Here is an 18,946-nt window from a genome sequence, read left to right on the forward strand (position 1 = left end):
GCACTGGTCTTCTTGGCCACACCAAAAAGCTTCAGTAGGATCCCCAAATTCTCTTCTTTAACTTCTTTATCTATTTTTTGGAGGGCAGAGGAAGGAAAAACTACTCAAAATTAAAGAATCTCTATTGCTCAAAGTTAAGATGTTTTCACATATCTTGGGGAGGGTTTCTTTGTTAGAATCCAGTTCTGTGATCCTTAACTTATAAATTGGTGCCTCCAAATGAGAAGCTGGATATGGTATAGCAAGGCCACATTTTTATTTTTACATATTTTTGGTCTGATCATTTAAAAATAGCTATTTTCGGGCGTCTGGGTGGCTTAGTCGTTAAGCGTCTGCCTTCGGCTCAGGTCATGATCCCAGGGTCCTGGGATCAAGCCCCGCATTGGGCTCCCTGCTCATCTGGAAGCCTGCTTCTCCCTCTCTCACTCCCCTTGCTTGTGTTCCTTCTCTTGCTGTGTCTCTCTCTGTCAAATAAAAAAAATAAAATCTTAAAAAAAAAATAAAAATAGCTGTTTTCTAAAACTGCACTTCCTAATATGGTAGCCATTAGCCACATGTGGCTTTAAATTAAATTAAATCAGAGACTCACTTCACAGTAGCCACATTTGAAGGGTTCAGTAGCCACAAATGGCTACCATATTGGACAGTGCAGATAAAAAAACTAAAACTCTAACTGGGTGATAGGTATTAAAAATAAATAAATAAATAACATCTACAGTTTAAAAATAAAATAAAACATTAAAAAAACTACAACTCTCCATCACTTTTTGGAGCACAAGTTCTACGAGACAGTGCCGAACTAGAAAATAAATTTTGATGAATTTCTCACCTACGCTCACATAAATATATTCAGAATGGCCAAACACTTAAATAGCTCAAAGGTAATTTTTATAAGCTGCCATTAGACCACTTCAGCTACCATTTGGGTCTTGTGATTTAATGGCCCGCTGAGTGTGGCAGATGGATCTCTTTCGATAATGGGTCTTTCAGAGGCTCCACCTTCAAAAAGAATTGAATTCCTTGGAAGGTCAACTTGAAAAGCTGCAGAAACAGCTGGAGAAAGCTGAGGTAGCGATAGCGCCAGAAAGGACTCTGAATTTTACATCTTACTTGATCACTTTCTGCTCTGGGAGGGAGACCTTGGTGGTTTTTTTGTTTTTTGGTTGTTGTGTGCTTTGTTTTGTTTTGTTTTTGCTGATCATCCTCTTGCTTACATAGCTCTCCTGAGAAGATTAAGGCTAAAGACCTTGTGAATCTGCATGAACCAACAGGATTGGGTGAGGCCTGTGAGTTCAGGTTTGCCAAGCAGATCTCCATTGCTCTTGCTGTCTCATCTTCGACTACCTGAATGATGAACCAAGTGTTGAATATCTGAATCTCTTTCTGTGGACACTTAGGTAGTATGCCTGCCTAGAATCGCTAAGGACCCCTGTAGCAGTTTTCATACCAGGACACACCAGAGGGACAACCACCAGCAAAAGTCCTGCCTTGTTTCATATTTGTCCTTAGACAAGATCAAAGTCTGGAAGGCTGCACTATAACATTCAACTTTTGTTGATACTTTTCCTTCTTTTTGTACCATGGCAAGTCTTCCAGGAGTTCTGAATCTTGGAAGTATATGCAGATGCGCTGGTAGAATCGAATTATTGACCTTGTTGTGTATCCAGTTTATTTTGTAAGGTCTTTCTCATGGGATCCATTGTACTCTAAAACAAGTCCATTGGTTCTCAATTTCTCAAAGTAATGGCAGAAGAATAAAAGTCAATCCTATGTGGAAAATCAACCTCTGAGGTCTCCTGGGCTCTTGAAGATAATGTGCTCTGAACAAAGGAGTAGAAATTTGGGATGGCTCTCTCTAAATGATACCCTTTTTGTCTGCTCTTGAATTCAGTAGTAAAATGATGAATCATTCTCACTAAAGTGGGTATTCCTTGGGGTGCCTAGGTGGCTCATTTGGTTGGGCGACTGCCTTCGGCTCAGGTCATGGTCCTGGAGACCTGGGATCGAGTCCCGCATAAGGCTCCCTGCTCAGCGGGGAGTCTGCTTCTCCCTCTGACCCTCCTCCCACCTCATGCTCTCTCTCTCTCTCTCAAATAAATAAAAATTAAAAAAAAAAAGTGGGTATTCCTTGCTTTCCAACTTAGTTTTTAAAGATCAAATTTTCCTAAAATTTTTTTAACGCTTGTCTCCTCCCTTCCCCATTCTCTCTTCCAATACAGCTGACTCTTGAACAACATTGGGGTTGGGGCACCGATGCCCCACACAGTAAAAAAATCAGCATATAAATTTTGACTCCCCCAAAACTTAAGTACTAATAGCCTACTGTTGACCAGAAATCTTGTAATGTAAATAATTAACACATATTTTGTATGTCATGTTATATACTGTATTCTTACAATAAAGTAAGTTAGAGAAAATAAAATCATGAGGAAGAAAAAATATATTTGCAGTATTATACTGTACTTATTGAGAAAAGTCCATGTTTAAATGGACCTGCACAGTCCAAACTTGTGTTGTTCAGGGTCAACTGTATATGGCTTCCATTGAAGCCTGGGGCTTTAGTTTTTTTCTATCTCGTTCTGATGAGAGACTTACTGTAAATTAGCATAGGCCCCATCTTCAATGGTGAAGGCAAACACCATTCTGATTTCTTGTACATCCTTCTACAGATGCTATATACACAAGCTAATAGATGTACTATATATCGTCTTTCCTCTCCTTTTTCCCACATGGTAGTATACTCTCTTTTTTGTTTAACTATGTATCTTAGAGATGATACCATATCCAAGATTGAAAGACTTCCCCATTCTTTTCATGGTTATGTAGTATTGATATTATAGTAGATTTCAACCCAGTTTCCTATTGATGGACATTTAGGTTGTTTCCAATATTTTGCTTGTATAAACAATGCTGCAATGAATATGGTACTGTTGTTTTACACTTGATAAATAGATATACCTGGAAGACAAATTCTTAGAAGTAGAATGGGTAAATGCATTTGAAATTTTGATATATTCTAGATAGCTCTCCCTAGATATTTTATCAAATTACATTCTCATTAGCAAAATATTAAGTGTTCCTCACTTTGCCAACACAGTGATATGTAAGTTTTTAAAGTTTCCAATTTTACAGATGAAACATTTCACTGTTAATGTGCATCTACATTAGGAAAGAAGTAGAACATCTTTTAATATATTTGAATTTCTTTTGATAAACCATTCATTTATTTTTATAGAGATAGCAGGGGGAGGGATGGGGAGAGGGAGAGAGAGAATCTCCAGCAGACTCCCCACTAAGCGTGGAGCATGACACAGGGCTCGATCTCACAACCCCGAGATCATGACCTGAGCTGAAATCAAGTTGGATGCTTAACAGACTGAGCCACCCAGGCGTCCCTTTTTTATTTTTATTTATTTATTTTTTAAAGATTTTATTTATTTGACAGAGACACAATGAGAGAGGGAACACAAGCAGGGGGAGTGGGAGAGGAAGCAGCAGGCTTCCCGTGGAGCAGGGAGCCTGATGCAGGGCTTGATCCCAGGACCCTGGGATCATGACCTGAGCCGAAGGCAGACGCTTAACAACTGAGCCACCCAGGTGCCCCTTTTATTTATTTTTAAAGTAAGCTCTATGCCCACCATGGGACCCGAGATCAGGAGCCACATACTCTCTTGACTGAGCCAGCCAGGCACCCCTGAACTGTCAGTTTATATTGGTATCAGGTCGGTTATGGTAAGATCAGCCTGCAGTGGCTTACACTCAGGGGACTTACTCTCACATAAATCATCTCTAAAGATGAGTAGTTTGGGCTGGCATGAAGGCCACAGGTGTATCAGGGTCTCAAGCTCCTTTTTTTCTCCTCTACCACATTAAAATGTGACTTCCCTCTTGAAAGTCATCTTATGGTTCAACAGTTGCTAGAGTACCAGTCATCAAGTCTACATTGTAGCTGGAAGAAGGAAAAGCAAAATGGCTAAAGGGTGTATACCCTTTTAAGAAAACTCACCAGAAGTCTCCTTTAACACTTTAGCTTGTATTTCAACAACTTAGTAACATGGCTGCATCCGAGAAAAACTGGATCCAGATATCAGTTAAAAAGGGAGAATTTGAAAATGAATATTGGGAGGCAATTGGCAGTTTCTGTCACAAATCCTTGGTCAATTTTACTTTTGGGCTTTTGTTCTTATTGATTTGTAGGAGCTCTTTATATATAAAGGAGATTCTCTTTGCTACAGGAGTTAAATACCTTTTCCCCTATTTTCTTTTGACTTTGATTATGGTGTTTTGTCATGGAGATACTTTTTCTGTAGTTGAAGGTATCAGTGTTTTCTTTTTTATGGCTTCTGATTTTTGAGTCATATTTAGGAAGGCCTTCTCACTCTGAAATCTGTCATTTTTTTTCTAGTACTTTTACAAGGATTAAGACCTTGAAATATTCAACTCAAGGTCAAAGCCTTCTGGAACCAAATTTCTTATTTAAGTTGGAAGCAATAGCAGTGACATCTGGCTCACTGATTACCAGTAGGGATAGTTCTGTTGTCTTTGGAGACTTAACGGTATCACTAAATTAGTGTTGCCATATAATAACAGTATTGAATGGTGGCTCAAAGATTAATGTAAATTACAGGTCCCTTCAACATGATTATTGGATGTCTGGATCATTGGCAGTACAGTAAAAATTTGCCGAGTGAGACCAAGGTGGTGGTTCCAAAATGGAAACTGAAACAAGCCAAGCCAGAAAGTTATTAATAAGAAACACAAAATAAATAAAAGAAACCTTCATTTGTAAATCAGAGAGAGTATTTTAAAACTGTCACAGTTCACATTGGCTGATTACCACTCCAGTAGCTTCTTATTGTCTCTGATGGTAATTATTCCCAGAACAGAGCAAAGTCCCATTAGATATATCCATATATACCAACCAGAGCATATCCCATTGTAGTCTGCAGTTCACAGGAGTTAGTGAAGGGCAAGGCCTTGCTAAGCCTGGATATTGGCCAATCTCTTTTGTAAATATCCTCTCCATTACTGTGGTAGCTTGGCAAATTCTTTCTCTTGGAAAGGAATAATTTCAATAGGATGCTACCTCGATAAGGACATAATTGGTTCAAATTTTTAAAAAATTTCATATGGATACACTCAACAACTTAGCCTAACATCTATTAAAAGCATTGTCCAAACTTGAATTCTAATGTTACAACTTGTTGGCATTCCATGAAAGAGTAAAATCATAGTCTAAAGATGATGTTCCCACGCTTTGCTGAGACCTACTGGTTATCATACAGTTGGGTTATAGGTCTAGTACTTCTTCCTATGGCTAAGAAACAACTTCTAGTGGCCACCAGACATTTTAGTTGCCATGAAGGGGGAAAGGGAAGCAGAAGTGATAAAACTCCACAGGCTCTTTTAAGAAGACTTTAAGCTTCTTGGGGAACTGACCAAAGGTTTGTTACTTGGAGAGGTAAAAGTGTATCGTAACCACTAAATTGATTACTGCAGACATCTTCTGTTTGAGGTATATGCAAAGAATTTTTATAAAGTAGAAATTACATCAAATGTGTCTCAGGTTAAAAAAAAAAAAGAAAAATTTTAATAATTAACACAAGGGACACATAACGACTGAACATCAAATTTTAATCTTGAACCTTTTCTCCAGTCTTTAAATTATTAACACGAAAAGGAATGATAAATTGCAATTTTATCATTGCCATATCGCTGTGTAACAAGCCCTTGTTACAAAATCTCCATCTACTGTCTCCAAAAAACCAATAGAAAACCCATACATTATATTATCTAAGTGATCTATTAACAGATGAAATTTTAACCAACTTCATAGCAGGAAACTATTAACAGAGGTACTTCAATCACATAGCTTGAAATATGGAGAAAAGACAGGTAAAAAATTATCTTAAGCTGTAGTAGTCTTTTTACTTTTTAAAATTTTTATAAAATACACTAATTTCCCAAAATAAAGAATATTATGACACATTGGTGTCAACTTACACAGATGAAAGCTGATGTCAGCTTTTTTTCTAACTAAAGTTCATTTCACCAAACCTTTATATATATTACATGAATATCCAAGTAAAGTATTTTTTTAAAAATTCAACACACAGGAACATAATGTACAGTGTTTTATAAAAAAAAAAGGTTAATTTAGGAATGATTTCATTTTCAACCACATAATATCTTTTTAAGACCATGGAACCTCTTGCTATTGCAAGAAGACTCTTCAGTTCACGTTTCTATTTCCCAGTTGTAATTCTTAGAGTAAAAAATGAAAAAGTTTTTTTGTTTTTTTTTTTTCCACAAGAAAACTGTAGCAACAATTTCATTCACTACCAGGCTGTCTTCCCTCCTTTTGCTTTTAGGACTACCCAGACCCACAACTGCGTGGCACCGGGATGTAATGGGGAGAAGAGGTCAATGACATCAAAGAATGGATATAAAAAGATGGGCACAGCTGGATCCTGCCGCAATTGTAAGGTGTGGGCACTTTCACTGGTGTAAGGCCTCCCAGAGCCGCAAGGGAACTGTCACAGGAGCAGTCTCCTGGCTCATCCTTTATATCAGTCAGCTGGGAGGACAGAAAGGAACATTTTCACTAATGACTTGTATAACGGCTGATGGATGCCTTAGCCAGGGAGGGAGGGAGTACACCCAGAGACCTTGGTCAGAAGTGAAAAGAACATTGTTTATTTTACACCTCCTGCACTGGTCACTTCTGAGCCCAAACTAACCTCAACAGGAAATTGCAATGAAATATACACACCATGCAGTCTATATTACGGTGGGAATCCAGTAACACATGCAAGATGGTGGGAAAAGAATCACAATGGATGAATGTAAACTTTTCACAGTGTTTCTTATAGCCTTTGACTTAAGCACGAGGGCATCACTTACCACCACAATCTCACAAATGTTTTACTGTGTCCTGGGCATGCAGATCACTTGGGGTAAAAATGGGCGATTACATTTCATAGCCATTCTTAGACAGGAGTACAACTTCAATTTTCCCAATTTCCAACCAATGAATTGAGCTCCTTCTGTTATAAAACTAAGTATATTTCTGAATACATTTTTGTTCAAGGGTTGTGCTTTATTTTTCCTTATCACTTCACTGACTTCATTCTAGGGAATTAAAAACCCACAAAATTATATTGAGGACTAGGTCTTAAGGGTGATTCCTGACCAAACCAGAAAGACAGGGAGTCGCTAACTTCTTTTCTCTCAAGGTTCTATCTCCCTACCCCAGGCCTTTATTGATTCTGATTCAGTTATATGTTTTGGTTTCCCGAAGAGGAAAACCAAATTAGAGAACTGGCATTTCTGGCTTAAAGAAGCAAAAAAGTAACACAGGTTGGGGGGGGGCTCATTCTATGTCAAAAAGAATCTCTTGCTCTCAACAGGAGATAATCCAGCTTCTCCTTAGCTATCATTTCATAAATTAATAATTTCTTAAAATCAAAATCCAAAGAATTTATCTATTACGAGAAAAATTCAAGTTTAAAAAAGCAAATAAATTAGTTAAGCCTTGTAAACAATCGTCCATTTTTGCTATATATCTTTTTAAAAAAGGTTTTTCTGTATAGTAAATCAGACAGTACAAGGCACACCTTACACATCAGAATCCAGAGTGACAGGACACACACACACACACACACACACACACACGCCTTCTTCACGCTGTTGGCTGGCCTAACCGTGCTGGGGGCACTGGGGTCGCACACCAATCCTTTGCTCATCTCCTGACCATCTGGAAGTCCACAAATGTGCTCTTTCCATTAAATTGCTTTGTGCTATTTTGTTGTGTGATGTGACTTTCAGCCTTCTCAGTGTTAGTCTCCTCAGATGTTTTCCACAAAGCTTCCTGGGAAAAGGCCAGTTTTCCCATTACGTTGTAATGTGCCTTTGAACCAGCCATCTTCTCGCTTTTTATGAACAAACACAATATCTCCTTCTTTCAGTTCAAGTTCTGCCTCACTCTGAGGAGGATAGGAAACTACCACCCTGTGCCTAGAAAAAAAAAGATATACTTAGAGTCACTCAAAGTAGTAAAGAAAAAAAAAAGTGTACTACTGGTCTAAAACAGCTTTAAACATAAACAGAATAAGAAGTAAGATAAGTTTGTTTCTAACATTTGTAAAACAACTCCAAATACAACTATTTTCTGTTTTGTAGAGACTAGGTTTTAATAGAGTTTGGATGTTTAACAGCTCGCTATCCATGACCCAGACTGGTTTGAGTGACCTTTACAGGGAAAGCTATTCTTGTGCCCTCCCATAGCGAAAATTTTATTCAATTTCCTAGCAGGAAATGCCCTGTCCTTCCATCTTCTCCAAGAAGAAAGGAGTGAATTTATTTGATTGGTGAGACTAGGAGAAGCAGTTGAATAGGTGGGTTCAGTCGTCTCTGAACTACCTGCCTCCAGGCTGAGTGGGTTCTGCTCTGCCTCTGCTTCCACACTGGAAGCATGGAATGGTCAGGGGTCATGCCTGCCTTCTAGAGGTGGGTCTGGAAGTCTGTCTCTCTGTGTCCCTTACGTTGGGGCTTGATATGGATGAGGCAGCAATTCTAAGGAAGTTCATCTGCCTTATATACCCAAATTCTCCCTCGGGCAGGCTGTCTTAAGGTCTAGACAGGGAGGGGAGGACCATAGCCACAAATTCAATCCAACACCACCAGTAATGAGGTTGACATTCTGATCTTCATTAGTCTGATAACTGTGTCTCTTTCTCTATTGGTTTTCAACTGATATTAGTGGGAAAAGGTATAATTATCACTTAAAACCCCCAGAAGCCTTGCTGGTTTAATACTATCTCTCCTCTTCCTTTCTCCTTAGTCTCCTTCTACAAAATTATGATTAACAGCCATGGAAGACAGATTGAGGTTTTGTGCCCCATATCCTTTTATCTTTCTATTTTTTCCAGCACTACTGCTCTCCTTTACTCCTCTCTTGCTTTTCCTAACCAAAGGGGGGAAAAGGTGGTGTATGGTAGCCAATCTCAAAGATGGCCCCAGTGACCGTTGCCTCCTGGTATTCATACTCTTGTGTGATCTCCTCCCACAATGCACAGGGATGATATGTGTGACCAATAAAATACTGTGAAAGTGTGTGATTTCTGAGGCTAGATCATTAAAGGCATTGTGGCTTCTACATTAGTTTCTCTTGGATCATGCACTCTGGGGAAAATTAGCTGCAATGCTGTGAAAAAACTAGATCCCTATGGAGAGGATCACATAGTGGGTAATAGGTCTCTTTTATTTTTTCTTCTCTTTTCTTTTCTTTCCTTCCTTCCTTTCTTTCTCCCTCCCTCTCTCTTCCTTTGATTTTATTTATTTTGAGAGAGAGAGAGAGATGGAGGGGCAGAGGGAGAGGGAGAGAGAATCTGAAGCAAACTTCCCGCTGATCATGGATCCACAACTGTGAATTCACAACCTGAGCCAAAACCAAGAGTTGGATGCTCAGCTGACTGAGCCACCCAGGAGCCCCTAACTGAGGTCTCTTTGTAAAAGCCAACTAACTAGCCAATAGGGATGTGAAGGAGTCACTTGAAAAAGAGTCCCCCAGCCCTGGTCAAGCATTTAGATGACTACAGCTGAGGCTGATATCTAGATGGACTGCAACCTCAGGAAATACCCTAAGCTGGAACCATCCAGATAAGCCACTCCCAAGTTCCCAACCCACAGAGGCTGTGGGGTACAAACGTTTATTGTTGTTTTAAGCCACTCAATTTTAGGGGTAATTTGTCACATGGCAATAGTTAATTAAAAAATGTGAACATACATCCTTCTCCATTTGCTGTTATGCAGTATTCAGTCATAAAGGTGATTTTGAGTTTCTATTTTCGTTTGGCTCCTAAAGTCAGAAAATAAGTTTGTAGCCTCACAGGATCCACTCTTGACTATAAGTAAAGAATAATATGGCTTAAATAATGATAGTCATAACAAATTCTATAGAACTGCCCCTAAACTATGAAACCCATTAGAGCCCAGTCCTTTCAGAAGATTGCTAGCTTCACCAATCTCCATCTCATAAAAACCTGAAACGACTCTCATTAAGAAGGATCATAGCAAGACCCCCAGACTATTACTCTAAAAAAAAAAAAAAAAAGAAAAGGCATCTCTACAAAAGTCAAGTGACTGCCCAAACAGTTCCTGAGCTACTTTGGGCACATGAACCAAATTATCCTCCAAGGTCTGAAGCAAAGGTATAGCATGGAGGTTGACTTACTATTTCTAAGGAAGTTTCAGTTAATTCAAACATGGATTAACATGTTGAACCCACAAGGTTCAGGGTTCCAATCAAGCATGAACTGCGGGAGGAGGCATGGCACTGTGTGCAAAGGCACTGTGTGTGAAGCTCTGGGCTAGGGGTTGCTATAGCCTTAAAGATCATTTGGAGTAGCTTAACTTTGGGCTAATTTGCTCTGCTCTCTCAGTCTCAGCTTCCTTATCTGTAGAAAGAGATTGCTGTAACTCAAACGTACTGTCATGTAATGGAGTAAGATTATAAGTGTGATGTTCTTAGCATGGTGTCTGTTACAGAGTTTATACTCCCAAATTCTAGCTCCCACTGGGATCATATGGCTTAGGCAAAAGCAGGCAGGGGTCTGGTGCTTCGAGGGGGTGAAGGGTGGGCCAGGAAGTCACTGGCCATCTCTATACCCAAGAAACAGACTCAGGCCACAGCCTATGATAATGAGACTTGACACTTGAGAATGATAAAGTTAGGTTTTGGAATTCCCTCTCTGCTATCTTTAAAAGTGGGACAAATAATTTCATTATAGACTTATCTCTGAAGGAAGGGATCCAGATGAAAAGATTTCTCAAGTATGATGCGAACATGCTAAAAATTCATGTAAAAAGCAATGTAACAAGTTGCCATTTGGGGCAAGTTAAAATTTGAGCAAAGCTTTTTAAGTCTGGAAAGAAGCATATAAGTGACTCAAATCGCATTCAGAGTAGATTTCTCATGAAATGTATTCCCCATCGGTTCTCTGTGAGCTGCCTTAAAAGTGAAATGGAACAAAAACAGTTCTCGAAAAACTTGAAGTGAATTAGATTAATATTTGCATTTTATAAAATGCACTAAACCAATTTTGTCAAAAATTTTTTTGAACTAGAACTGCTGCTGGGCTAAGAACATAATCTTCCTGCCAAGTTCCCAGTGGGAGCAAATTTTCATTGCTAAGTTATAAACCTCTGGGGGGGGAGGTTTATTATGCACACAAGAAACCATGTGCATAATGGAAACTGTGACACAGTCCTGATTGTATGAAGACTACCAGGTGCAGCGGTAACAGACTCCACTTAGAAATCTTCCAGCTCTGATCCTGGCCTTGAGCCTTGTGAGGTAGTTTGCACACAGATTTCTAACATAAGACTCTTAAGGCCAAATTCTGGGCACAACTGGCCAACTATCTCAGGCATGGAAAGTAGAATGTTTACAGACCAACAGACAGATGTAAGGTGCAGCTGCAGAGGTCCTTCACATCTGTTCCTCCACCCTCTGCCTCACTTGGATTATGCTTGTCTTTATTTGAGTAGGGGGGCTTTGGGGAAGTTCTGAACCTCAGGAGTTGAAGACCCTGCTCCCATAACCTCCCATGGGACCTGCTAATCCCACTTTCAAAATCTGTACACATCTACTCCTCGTCACTGTCGCTGCCACCATCCTGGTGGACAAACTCATGATCTTCCACCTGGTCAAAGAATGTACCTCTCCTCCCTGCCTCCATCTCTTCTGCCCCTATTCCATGTCTACACAGAACTGACAGACTCTTAACTGGCAACTGTACTTGCAGGTTTTTTTTTTTTTTTTAAAGATTTTACTTATTTACTTGAGAGAAAGAGTGAGCAAACGAGAGAGAAAGAGTAGGAGCAGGGAGCCTGACGTGGGGCTTGATCCCAGGACTCCGGGATCATGACCTGAGCCAAAGGCAGACGCTTAACCAACTGAGCCACCCAGGCGCCCCACAACTCTACTTGTAGTTATCTATTGCTGAAAAATCACTACTGGCTTCCAATGCCTGTGAATAAGGTTAATCCTCAGCCTGGTATGTAAAGCCCTCAATGATCTGACCTCCATCTCTCTTTCTATCTATACCTACAATGATCTCCATGAAGGTACCCAACATGCCTCTAAACCTGAATGTGCCCACCATATATGGCTTTTACCTCTCCACTCCTTGGCTCATGTGGTTCCTTCCACTGGAACTCCCTGTGATGACGCCTCTGCCCATCCACACCTGATCAGCTTCCCACAGCCTGGCTCCAATTTGCCCCTGCAAAATCTTCTCTAGCCCCATGGCTGGAAGTAATTCCATGCTTGCTCAGATCCCAGAGTCCTCATGTACATTTCTTATGGCACTTAGTGCAGTGTATATTGCATTGTTACCATCTGCATCCCTGTCTCATTTATTTTCTCAGACCCGAAGCTGCTTGAGGGGTGAGAGGATGGTAAATTCACTTTAAATGCCTCATACCACTTACCATAGTTAATGATAATGCCTTTTTTTTTTGAGAGAGAGAGAGAGAACATAAATGGCGAGGGGCAGAAGGAGAGGGAGAGAGAGAATCTTAAGCAGACTCCATGCTCAGTGTGGAGCCCAATGCAGGGCTCGATCTCATGACCCAGAGATCGTGACCTGAGCCGAAATCAAGAGTCAGACACTTAGACAACTGAACCACCCAGGTGCCCCTGTGATAATTCTTAATGAGCATGTTGAATGACAAAAGAGAAGGCACGATGTATAGTAAAACTATTTTTTAAAAGGTGCAAAGTTCCCTAAAAAGGACTGTAATTTGATAAACACTAAAACATGGAAGAACCTTGAGAACACTATGCTAAGTGAAATAAGCCACACACAATAGGACAAATATGTATGAGGCATACAGCATGGCTCACAGTCTTAGCCCTGAATGGGCTTCTGCCTCTTGCTGGCTTTGTGACCCTCAGCTTTTGTGACAGTTACCAGGGTGGAATTCAAGAAACAGGTTTGCTATACAAAGAAGCTCCACTGATACCCCACTGCCAATCTTCCTGGCTTGTGCTATGATGTGCAGTCTTCCACCTAAATGAGCACTTGCAATCTTTTATTTGTATAAATTTTCTATTTCCTTTATTTTTCTGGCCTCTCTTGCAGTCTCTGTAATTCATACATTTTTGTTGTTGTTTCTAATCTCTCCTGGTACAGCCTAAATTGGACCCCTTGTGGCTCTGGGAGGCACTCTGCCCATCACCCTGGTTTGGGTAAGTAACCTGCACTGCTTTCTGCCAGTTGCTACAGCAATCTAATATCCAATTAAGTATTTCACTGGCAAAACCATATTAACCCGCTTTGTAGCTTTGCTTGAAGTCCAAGTAAATTATATCCATTGCTTCACCCAGTGGGTTCATTGTCACTAACTCAAATTAATCATGCTGGTTAAACCCGACTGACTTTCTGTAAATCTATCTCTATCCAATTTGTGTGTTTCCAAGTATTCTAGTTTAATCCCTGATCAAAGATCATAGGTTCTTTTCCAATTTAGGAGATGGGTTTATAGGTATGTGGCTATCAGTTTAATTCCTAAGCTTTAAAATACATACAGAGATGATGTGCTGTGTCTCCTTAAGCCCTTATCTATTCTTTTTCAGGAGGAAAAAAAAAAAGAAAAGCCTGTCACATATACTTTCTTTTATTGCCATCCCTTCTGAAATATTTTGTTTCTATTTTCTCTTTGCTATATCCTAATTATTTTTTCTTCATTACCTAAAATAGAGCCTAAGATACCTGTTCTATTATTTCTGCTGTCATCAGTTATACATCTTCTGCCTCCAGGATAGAGCACTGCTTGCTTGTTTTCCTCAGCCTCTCTAACAAACACAAAAGGATCCTTTTGTTCCTCAGAGAATTGTCTCCGCTGACACCAAGACCTGTCAACACACCTCAAGGTTCATCCTTTCTTACTGTGAGATTGCTTAAGTCTTTATGTCACGTGAATGCTTCTTTCCATTGAAGGCACTGGCTGTCCTACTCACATTCTTTTACTTTAGATTTATGGGACAGAGTCATGGTTTGAGGGGAAATTTTATGCTTCCTCTCATTATAATCTGTGGGGGAATCCTATCTCATACTGTACCAACAGTATATAATGAGAACTACCTCTATGAAATTCTATCAGTAAAAATTCTACCAGAAGAATCCAAGGTTTCTGCACTTTGCCAGAGCAGGAGCTGTTGATATTTACATTATGAATCAAGGAATCTAAGATCCTGAAATACTTTCGGAATCATACTGACGTGAAAGTTATTCTTCCCTTCATTTTTAGCAATAAGTACTTTTTATTGTGTTAAAAATTTTGAAATATCAAAACAGATAATCCCTAAATGATATACTTAGTAGCTTTCTACTAACCAAAAAATTTCATTCCCAGTGGGTTGTAAGTTGTTTTCCTATATTACTTGTTTCCACACATTTCCCCTATTGTTTTTATAGTCAGGCAGACCTAAGAATACAAGTTAAATAAATACTATCATCATCACTGTATGAAGGCAAAGGGACTGTGAAAGGTTGGTCAGGCTGGCTATTATATTTAATATTCCATTGAACATATGGATTATAAAAATATAAACTCAAGCAGAAATCTTCTCCAAAGACCCCCTTTCCACTTGTAAAAACTGAAATGGTTATTTGAAAAACCTGCCAGAACATTCCAGAGTGCCCATGCCCATCTGTTCCGTCATTAAATTCTCCATGTTCCCTATCTGATATGCATCCTCCTGCTCCCTGAACCACCATCACCTGTCTGCATTAGCGATTTCTCCTTTTCAGATGCACTGAACAGCAGGAGCCTGCTGTTAGAAATGAGCTCCTCTAAGAGGAAAGGGCTGGAATGCAGAAGCCACAGAGATTGAGGACATCTGGCAACTGAAAAGGAATGCATAATGGGGGAGGGAGGCAGCAGTGCCAGAGCCGGTGCCTAGGGAGAGGCTGGGCAAAATGAACTATCACTCAGAACAGTCACACAAACACCACAAATGACAGGGAAAAGAGGAGAGAGACTCAGGGCACGAAGGAAAAACTGCAGATCAATGCCTGGGGGTGGGAAGGAAAGAAGGAGCCTTTGTGACCAAAAGAAAGTAAACAAGTCCCTGGACTAACTCCAGGGACAGAAGGCCCTATCCCTGGAAAGTGGAGTAATACTGCAGGAAAAAAGGTTGACTCTCAGAATAAAAGATTAAGTGAATGCAGGACGAAATTTCAAAGCTTTATGAGGAGCACAGTAGATGAGGGGAAAGATAGAATGATTTTATTTGTGGAGGAGGAACACTTTTTAAGGTAATGTCTCATTTCAAAATTGGTTCTATAAGTTTTAGAACTACGGAAAATTATTTCACCAAACTATGAAAATATATAATAAACTGTGTACTTTGTACTTAGTGCATGTAGGTTGTTTGAAGTTTATTCTTTTCCAGTTTATTTTTTGGTAAAAAGGTATGCCCCCCCAATTATACGAATGAAGGCCTCAAATTTTGGTGGGCACAAATGTTCATCTGAGATACAGACTTGAGGTTAAGTCTTTTTAAAGTATAAGATTTTATAGTCAGACTTCAAATCAGTAACTGATAATGCTACCCACAATGCAACACCTCCACAAATTAGAAATTTGCTTTATTTATAAAATGCAGGTACAAAGGGAATAAATCTTACAGAAACAAAACAGATGGCACTTTTAAAAATAAATATTTATGCATTATGTATAAAGTGTCCACTATTCTTAGTGTACTTCATGATGTTTTCCTGGCCCACCAACAGTGCTTTTTAAATTCATGTGATCCTAGCAGATATTTGTCTTACTACATATATAGTTTTTCCCAGTGTAACTCCTAGAACCCCACTGGTTGTATCAAACAGATCTCCTCCCATCTGTAATCATTACTCAAGGCCAGAATCACTAAAACAGGGCTCCAAGTTCCAAGCGGAACCGAACCAAGTAAGTCACTGTGCCAGGAGAGGAGTCAGGTCTCTGAGAACCGAGCCACACTCTCCTAGCTCAGGAAGAATAAAAAGAGAATTATCTTTAGTTGGCAGAATCTCCTGGACAACTAGCAGGTAATGATGTCAACGTTTAATAAAAAAGGCAAAGGATAAACCGAGGGAGCAGCTGCGGGCAATGGAAGAGCAGCGAGAAGAAGGAAGATGTGAACCAAGTTCCAGGGATTAACAAGTTTCATCTGGATACAATTCTAGAGTGGTTGTCTGGAGAAAGCAAACACAAAGAGGGCTGGAGGCCTAACCCATGGAAGAAACACAGCAAATGGTAAAAGAAAGCCAGGGCTTGACGGTTACTACAAATTCAGTTAAAAACATTTAGGGGGTTGTGGAAAAGTATCCCAATGTCAGAACAAATACTCCAGCATAAAGCTTTCTAGGCATTTCTTCATTTTCTCCGGGAACAACAGTGAACTCACCTCTCACAAACCACAGGCCTAGACTCATTCATGGCAGGGCCCAGGGAGGAACATGGCTGTCGAGGCGGCGGAGCGATGGGAACGGTCGAGTCCAGAGAGCCGGTCTTCCGATGAAGAGCTTCCTGGGCCACAGCCGCGGCCGGGCCGTCCCCGTCTGTGGGGCAGGAGCCGGCCCTGCCGTGGGCGCCCCCTAGCGGCGGCTCAGGACCCACTGCTCCCTGCAGAGGCAACTCGCCGCCACCAAGCTCCACTTCCAGGGTGGGTGAGGCTGGAGGAGAGGCTCGGGGCTTACGTTTGGTGGAGGCGCCAGAAAGCAACTTCAACAAACTCTTTTTTTCTTTCTAGAAAAAAAAAAGTACATTAACTGGAGACAGAAGGTACTGTTGTTATTGTAATTGTGATAGGGTGTTACAGTTTTGATTTCTGGTTTGATTTTTTTTTTTTTTAAGATTTTTAAGTATCTCTACACCCAACATAGGGCTGTAATTCACAACCCAGAGATCAACGGTGCCATGCTCTACCCACTGAGGCAGCCAGGAGCCCCGGGTTTGATCTTTTACAATTTATTTCTGTGGATATTTGGTTATTTGTGATCTAGCTCCCAAATCCTGTCTGATGTTAACCCAACCTTTTGTCTCACTTTCTTCTCCCTTTCTGCCTGCCTGTTTTTGCTTGTTTTGGACACTCAACGTTCATCACTATCTTCTGCTGAGGTAGAATAAACATAAAAAAGAACTAAAACAAAAACTCACCAAGTCCCATATCAGGCTTGGTGAAGGCACAAGTAGACATTTTAGGACAAAATGGAAATTTCTGATTATGGACTTAATTTCTTGAAATTATGACTATCTTACCCCTAATTCTTACATGCTGAATTAAACATTATAGCGTTTTACTCTCCATCCACAGACTTGATTCTATTTTTTTAGTTTTTTAAAAAGATTTTATTTATTCATTTGTCAGAGAGAGAGAGAGAGAGAGAGCGAGAGTGCACAAGCAGTGGGAGTGGCAGGCAGAGGCAGAAGCAGAAGCAGGCTCCCCACGGAGCAGAGAGCCGGATGTAGGGCTTGATCCCAGGACTCTGGGATCATGGACCTGAGCCGAAGGCAGACGCCTAAGGACTGAGCCACCCAGACTTGATTCTTATCATTTACAGGTAGTGATGTCTTGATCAGGGTTAAGGACTAAAACAGTTCTCACATGTCACCACCTTGAGGAAATTTATAAGCCAATAATGACAGGAGTCAAACCATTTCTATTGTGCAAGAATCTCTTGGATTAGAAAGCCAAAACTCCACAAGATTTTATATAAAGCTTCAGTACAATCAAAAACATTTATATGTCGCTTTGCAGGCAAATGTAGAAAAGAATTTTTTCTCCAGCAATCCTACTCCACGAAAACCATCTCTTGAATCTTTGTCTGTTTTGACACTTTCATTCTTTGCTCTGCCAGGAAAACCAGATCTAGAGCTGACTTTTCTTCATTTCCAAAACCTGTGTCAATGTTCTTTCTGATGATCAAGCATAGAAAATAATCATCATTTTACATCATTTACTAAGATGTCAATGACATCATAAAGTCCTCTGAATGGAAACATTGCTTGAAAATAAAACATTTCATAGAGAAATAATTCTTTAGAAAACTCTATAGACAAACTCAAACTAGAATCATTAAGGTCCACTAAAAGGGAAATAGAATTATGAGGGGCCCACCCAAAGACAGAACACTGAGGAATTGTTCTTGCGAATATGAGTTAGTTCATACTCAGTAAAAATCCCTTGGGGAAAACGGTCTGAATCCATAATAACACAGTTCCATTAGAGACAGAATGGCAGAAAAAAGAAGAGACAAAAAGTAATGATTTAACCAGATGATGAAAAAGCGTTCCAGGGAAAAAGCATCCCAGGAAACTGCAGGCCCCATTTACCGAATACTGTTCACAGTACGAACTAAGCCATGGGTTAGAAACAGAGGATAGGGAAGGATGGTGGGGAGCACTGAATTCATTTCTGTACAGCTCAACTCAGGCTGCAGATGAGCAGAACCAATCAATTGATCCCCACCCCCTTCTCCCCATCCTAGCCTGAGGAAGATTCTTCTGCATTTTTCTTCAGGGCCTGGCCCTAACTCACCTTTCAGGCTTTTGCTTCATTCCTTTAACTTCTCATTTTCTAAGGGGCTATTAATACATTCCACTAAAGGACCCTGTACACTTGGACTACCTGCTTGAGTGCCTATATCTCATCCACCCACAGTGCCTAGTGCAGAGCTGCACCTACTGAGCTGAGAGGCCAAGCCTGAAAGAGGAGACAGGTGGGAGGAAGGGAAAGACTGAGCTAGTCCCAGGGCTAAGGGACTAAGGACATTTTGTAATTCCTAAATCCCGTGGAGATAAAGATTTCCCTCTATACAATCACCAAAAAAATGGGCTGACCAAACGCCTGCCAAAGCTGCTGCCACACTTCTTTAAGGGAGCCTGAGGTCTG

General features: G+C 40.3%; 1 protein-coding gene across 2 annotated transcripts in view; it reads right to left on the bottom strand.

Annotated features, from left to right (window-relative positions):
* Positions 1-5,617: 5,617 nt before the first annotated feature.
* SH3RF1 (SH3 domain containing ring finger 1) overlaps positions 5,618-18,946 on the bottom strand; it is a 176,767-nt gene continuing 163,438 nt past the window's right edge. For both annotated transcript variants that reach the window (XM_073892481.1, XM_025874436.2), the window contains exons 11-12: positions 16,460-16,800; positions 5,618-8,016 (exon numbers count right to left, since the gene is read on the bottom strand). In XM_073892481.1, coding sequence (XP_073748582.1) covers positions 7,848-8,016; positions 16,460-16,800 — 510 coding nt within the window. In that variant the 3' untranslated portion in view covers positions 5,618-7,847. The remainder of the gene's footprint in view (positions 8,017-16,459; positions 16,801-18,946) is intronic.

This window comes from Callorhinus ursinus, unplaced genomic scaffold, assembly GCF_003265705.2.
Source record: "Callorhinus ursinus isolate GAN/ISIS: 27379988/994484 unplaced genomic scaffold, GSC_fseal_2.0 scaffold4, whole genome shotgun sequence".
Taxonomy (NCBI): Eukaryota; Metazoa; Chordata; class Mammalia; order Carnivora; family Otariidae; genus Callorhinus; species Callorhinus ursinus.